General features: G+C 35.2%; 1 protein-coding gene across 2 annotated transcripts in view; it reads left to right on the forward strand.

The window, feature by feature from the left end:
- The window catches only part of OLA1 (Obg like ATPase 1), a 142,459-nt gene extending 139,627 nt beyond the window's left edge, over positions 1-2,832 (forward strand). For both annotated transcript variants that reach the window (XM_080671450.1, XM_080671451.1), the window contains exon 11: positions 2,317-2,832. In XM_080671450.1, coding sequence (XP_080527576.1) covers positions 2,317-2,418 — 102 coding nt within the window. In that variant the 3' untranslated portion in view covers positions 2,419-2,832. The remainder of the gene's footprint in view (positions 1-2,316) is intronic.
- Positions 2,833-6,548: the final 3,716 nt, after the last annotated feature.

Here is a 6,548-nt window from a genome sequence, read left to right on the forward strand (position 1 = left end):
CTTTTTTATACTGTGATAAGCCTGCACCAATCCTTGATAGATGTGCTATTGTAATAAACTTGAAAGATATATAAATTGTGAATACTTCCTTTAACAACACCTGGAAACTTTGTAATATGCAATAAAGTAACATTTCCTCCTTGTAGAAATGCTTGGCACAAACTGGGGGCTTTTGTACTATAAGTTGGAAATTATTGACCTCTGGATTTTCAGCTTAAAATACCATTAAGTATTTTATGTGGTTTTTAATCTCCAAAACTAACATTTCAGAATTTGAACTCCAAGTAAATAAAGCATTTATGAGTTGTTTTATACTCTTTTATTCAACAAATATTTACTTGCATATTATCAAGTAGGTTTTAGCTTCGAGAGCAAGATTAGTATATGTGTGTATGTATGTATATGTATTTCTAGTACCAGTGCAGCATAACTAATTTAATGCCAGTGCTGTGAACTATATACTGAATAGCTCTGTGTGGGTTTTGTAGTCTACAGGGATATCACATTATTAGCAATCATATCTGCTTAGGCAAAGCTGGCTTCTACAGATGGCTGCTTTCAAGTGCAAATGAACTGGTTAGACGTGTCTTGTTTAATACATACTCAAGATTCACAAATGGGTATTGATTTTTTTTTTAACCAGTGTTTCTGATAGCAGTGGAAATGGATTAAATGGTCTCTAGAGAATTTAAAGAAACACTGTCACCTTTAATAGTAAACTTGAGTGGTAACAAAGTATATAAACTTGTATATTAATATGTCATGTCAGTATGTATTTGATTTAAATTGTCTGTATAGCTTTATAACTGTGGGTTTTATATTCTCAGAATAAGTAGCATACGGCCTATAATATATCATGTCTTTATAAAAATCATGTGAGAGAGGGAGTGGGTGTGTGTGGGGGGGTGTCTGTGCCATTTAGAATGTTAGAGTATCAAGGCTTTTTAAAAATTGGCTATTTTAATAGTAGTTTTAATAATAATACATATTATTATTAGTAGGTGATTTTTTTTATATGTAGTCTAGATATTTGAAAATATGCTTACTACAACTCTGATCTGGTTTGTTGATTTTAACCTCAGATGTATGATCTTCGTTAGTGTTGTTTCTCAGTATAATTGCACTTGACTTTGAACATTCTTATCGATATGTTCTAAGGGAAGTAGTGATCTTGTTGGGCAAAGGTTTTGTGTTCTCAGTAAATTCTAACAGAAGGAAAATACTTTTGAGAGTTTTTTCAAAAGATCACGTCCTCATTGTCGAGTGGTCAGTGATGGAGTCACACATGGACCTATGTCAGTTTGTGCAGGTTTAAGTGTAGATGCTGAAGAGTCTGCTGTGCTCAGGGTGAAGTGTGTGTGCTGCGCCATGGGGTGAACCTGGGTCTCTGGAACTGCCACGTGTTTGCATTAGGATTACTGACTGATTGCATGTCTAAATCTGCATACCAGCAGGTGGAATCAATTGCTTTGCCAACTAATACACAAGTGGAAAAAAATATCTGTCTTTGCAGTTCCAACCTGTTAGAGTCTCCTTGTGACTAGGGCTGTTAGTCAGTACAGGCACACCTCGTTTTATTGCACTTCGCTTCATTGCGCTTCACAGATGTTGTGTTTTTTACAAATTGAAGGCCAGGCCCTCCACCAGAAAAAAGATTACAGCTTGGTTTATTGCAATACTTGCTTTATTGTGGCGATCTGGAACCAAACCTGTGATATCTTTGAGGTATGCTGGTAATCTTCATGATGCATTCTAATACAGAGCACTATGTATGGTCATTGTCAAGACCAAATAAAAAACTACATGGAAATAATTTAAAATCTGTGTATTTTTACACTTGATAGTAGTTCTTCTTGTAGCAAATCACCTTTTTTGACATCACAGAATTTCTTTAAACAGAGAAGCCTTATACTAGTTATATAGTGTTTTTTTCCTGCCTGGTTTGATCTGTTTTGTTACAGTGACTTGCTGGATGTTTGCAGACACATCAGAAATGTACCATAAACAGCATGTAATGAAACTTAATGATATTGGTATAATTATATTTATATACTAACAATTTAGTGGAGAATACATTATGATTATGTATGTATAGAAAATCTAGTTCTGCCCAAATCAGGAATACTTTGCTTCTCTCCAATTCTAGTTTTAATCTTGTATGCCTTCCTATATTTATTTCTTTCATATATATATATATATATTTTATATATGTGACCTAAGAGTATAATACTTTTTGCATCTGTTCCTACCATTTACCTTATGCCTTACACATTTAGTTGTACAATAACCCATTTCTTCTATATTTCCTACTTGCAGGCCGCTGGAAAGTACAGACAGCAAGGCAGAAATTATATTGTTGAAGATGGAGATATTATCTTCTTCAAATTTAATACACCTCAGCAACCGAAGAAAAAATAAATTTTAGTTATTGCTCAGATAAACATACGATTTCCAAAAAGCATATGGTTTTTTTTAAATTAAAATTTCTGAAAACTGAAGGGACACACAAAGTTGGTGGATGGGAATCTTCTACAAACAGAATTATTTTTATTTGTTTTAAAATTAAAATACTGTGTACCTCCAATGAAATGCAAGTTCTCTAATGTGAACAGCTTTGCTTTTCACGTGATTAAGACCCTACTCCAAATTGTGGAAGCTTTTCAGGAACCATATTACTCTCATGATACTTCATTAATCTCCATCATGTATGCCAAGCCTGACACATTTGACAGTGAGGACAATGTGGCTTGCTCCTTTTTGAATCTACAGATAATGCATGTTTTACAGTACTCCAGATGTCTACACTCAATAAAACATTTGACAAAACCAGCGTTGGTGTGTTTGGGGATGTCTGTATTGACTGACTGTGGTGTGCTGAATGCGATACGGCACCTGGTGGTTGCTGATTACTGTGTGTGCGACACAGTAACTGGCAGTGTGGGGCAGCTGCAATTGTATCTTAAAAGTGAGTCTTTCATGGGAATCAGAAGAATAGTATACCAAGGATTTGTCTCACGAAAGTTAATTAATTTGTAGATGGACATTTATTGAAGGATGATAGCCATGATGCTACAAAGGATATAACATAGGTGACTGTGACCAAAAAGAAAATAATGCTGGAAAAAAATCTGCTTCAAAAGTAAGAGATTTTTTGTTGTTATTGTTGTTCTGACCATAGTGAAGAGAATGTTTATTTTTAATCTTTCCTTTGAAATGATGAAATTATTGTGCCAACAACTCATTCATGTCTTTGGTGGGTTGTATTTTTTTTAATTTCAGTAGTGAGTGTAAAAGTTTACTACTAAAAAGATCAGAACTTGAAAATAAAAAGCACCTGTTTTCATACTTGCTATCAAAATATTTTAGACCAGTTGAAATTTTAGTATGTGTAAGTTAAGCCCTTCTAAAATTATAGTAGAAAATTCTGAAAGGAAATAATGATGAGTTCTTTGGAGACCAATTGGCACTTGGCCTTCTTCTCTAATGAGGATAGTCTCAGAGTCTCTCATCCCTGAACCCTCCCTTTTCTCCCACATTAACACTCCTGCAAGACCTCCCTTGTCCCCATCCATGCCCTTTTGTTCTCCTCTGTGATTATAGGACCATTTCAGTGGAATGCAGTCATACCTAGGTGAGCCCTTTATTCTACTGTATTTGTCACATTAAAGATGAGGAAATAGGAAAACACACACTTAAACTTAACATTGAAACAACATAGCACAAAAGGCAAGAAAATAAGTGATTTTAAAGGAGCTTTGGCTATACATAAGAAAGGATGTTTAAAGAGGATTTAGTTGAGTAATGAATGTAATAGGAGCTCTTAAGTGAGTATGCTCTTTTTGAGAATCAAATGCAGTAGTCCCCCCTTATCCTCAGGGGATATGTTCTAATAACTGGTGGTTGCCTGAAACTGAGGATAGTACCCAACTTATGCTATATTTTTCCCTATATACACTTACCTATGAAAAAGTTTAATAAATTATGCACAGTAAGATATTAACAATAGTAAAATAGAACATTTATAATACAAGTTATGTAAATATGGTCTCATAACCGATCTGATAACTGAGACAGTTACCAAGTAACTAACGGGCAGGTAGCATATACAGTGTGGATACACTGGATGAAGGGATGATTCATGTCTTGGACCAAACAGAGCAAGACAGCATAAGATTTCATCATGCTACTCAGAACAGCATGTAATTTAAAACTTCATTGTTAAAACTGGAATTTTTCATTTAATATTTTTGGACTTCAGTTGACCACAGGTAACTGAAACTGCAGAAAGCGAAACCATGTATAAGGAGGAACTATAGCAAGATATTCTTTTGCAAACATAAAAATTAATAAACTGCAGCAGAGAAATAATAAAACTAAGTGGAAAGTTTTTTGTTTTTTTTAAGAACTAAATAAAACCTAAGTGAAACTCAGGTACAGGTGCAGTTGACCAAGTTTGCTGTGAAAATTCATGTATTTCTGTATTGGAGGAATGTATAGATTAGTAGATTGCTAGGGATTTTACTAGTAAAAGAAGAAATAAAATATTTTGCTTTTGAGTCTTCTCCAAAGTAAATTGCATAGACTTCTTACATACATTTGAAATATTATTTAAAGGCCTTTACGATTGTGTAATTTTACTTTTGCTAACTTCTAATGTGATAATTGCACATTGCAGAACAGAACCATTAAGAGAAAGAAGTGAGTTTTGAGGTAACTGCATTTATTAGGGGCTGAAATTAAATGCTTAAAATGTTTAATTTGGTTAGAGGTTCTGCAACATTCTAAATATGTGTACAAAATTGTATTTCCTACAAAAGTTGAGAATTCCAAGAACTTTTACATACAAATAACTGAGAGTATGCTATATCTTCATGTTTAATACTGGTGATAATTATCTGTATTTTTAGGATTATAATTGAATATTTTTTCACCTATCTAGCTCCATTTTAATCATATCTTTAATTAAAAAGATATTTTCTTTTGCCAAAAGCTTAGGAAAAGGTGTGTGATATCGTTGAGTTTAGTTTTATCATATTTATCCCCGTAACTTGCACTTTGGGCATGGCTTACCAGAACCAGAACCCCCTCCCACCAAAAAAGGAACGCAGATACTATTCATCATTAACATAGTTTTGTGTGAAGCTTCTGTTTATGTGTAATTTGCCAGGTCCATTTGGGAAGTAAGTTTTCTTACTCATGATTAATCAACTTTATGGCATTAAAATCCAAATTGATATTTATTTCTGGTTGTCTCTGTATTGTATTCTCAAAGCTCCTTTGTGACAACTCTGTCCCCTCAAAGAGTCAGAGACAGAAAATTCCTTTTTTCCTGTCTTACATTTTTCTGAGTAGTCTACTTAAATACACTTATGCTCTTTTTTTATTTATTTTGCCAGATACTTCAGAAATGTTCATTGTTTAATGGCAAACTGCTTTAGCTGGGAAAATGGGTCTCATCTATTTAAGCTAGTAAAAATACCCTGCTGGTAGACTAAAAGCTGGGTTAGACTTTTGAGTGACTTTTTTGTCTCCTAACTGATATGGGGCCCCTTATAAAAACTGACAGTTCTTGAATCGCCTTTATTCTCTGACTATCCGGAACAACTTATAATTAGTGTCTCACTGAAAAGCCCCATGTTGCAATCAGGAAATATAAAAACGAGAGGCCTCACTTGACCTGGCAGGCAGCACTTCAGAGTTCTGAAACGACACATCCGATCTGGTCCTTGCAGGTCTAGGGACGTGACTTTTTTTCAGTTCAGCTGATGCTGTGTGGAACACTTCCCAAACTTAAAGGGCCTAATTTGTAAACTAGAATGCAAGTCCTTTCATTTACAGAAGAAGGTGTTCCCAGTATATAATTAAATGGTGGTTAAGGCCCATACTCAGGAGTGAAAAGGATCCAGCCATCAAAGGAAGTAGGGTAGGAGCATCTCAGGTAGAAGGAATGGCAATGCAGAGGCTGTGAGGCAGGAAAGAGCCTGGTGTTTTGAGGAACAGACAGGAGGCTGGGGTGGCTAAAGTGTAATGAGTACAAGATTCTCCGTTATGCAGGGCTTTGCATGTACGATGTAGTGCTGGGATTTTATTCTAACTTAAATGGATAGCCACTGAGGGTTTTAAGCGAGAGGCATATGATCTTATTTACATCTTTAAGGATCACCTAGAATCTTGACTCCTCTGCAATCTTACCCAGCCCCCCCTACCCCCCCCCCCCCCGTTGTGAGAGCCAGCTGTGAGGAAAAAAGCAAAGTGCACAGAGGGCAGATGGAGCAGAGAGCCTAGGAGCAGCAAATGGGGATGTCAGAGGCCAGAGAAGTGCACCGGACACGCGTTATTGTCCAGGGAAGCACTGTCCGTAGAAATATAATGTGAGCCAGGTATGCATATAAATTTTTCTAGCAGCCACATTTTTTAAAAGAAACAATTCATCTTAATGTATTTTTAACTCAAATCCAAATTTTAATATTTCAACATGTATTCAACTTAAAAATTATTAAGACATTTTAGATATTTTTCTTTCATACTGTCTTCAAAATCAGGAGTGT

Source organism: Plecotus auritus, assembly GCF_963455305.1.
Source record: "Plecotus auritus genome assembly, chromosome: 5".
NCBI lineage: Eukaryota > Metazoa > Chordata > Mammalia > Chiroptera > Vespertilionidae > Plecotus > Plecotus auritus.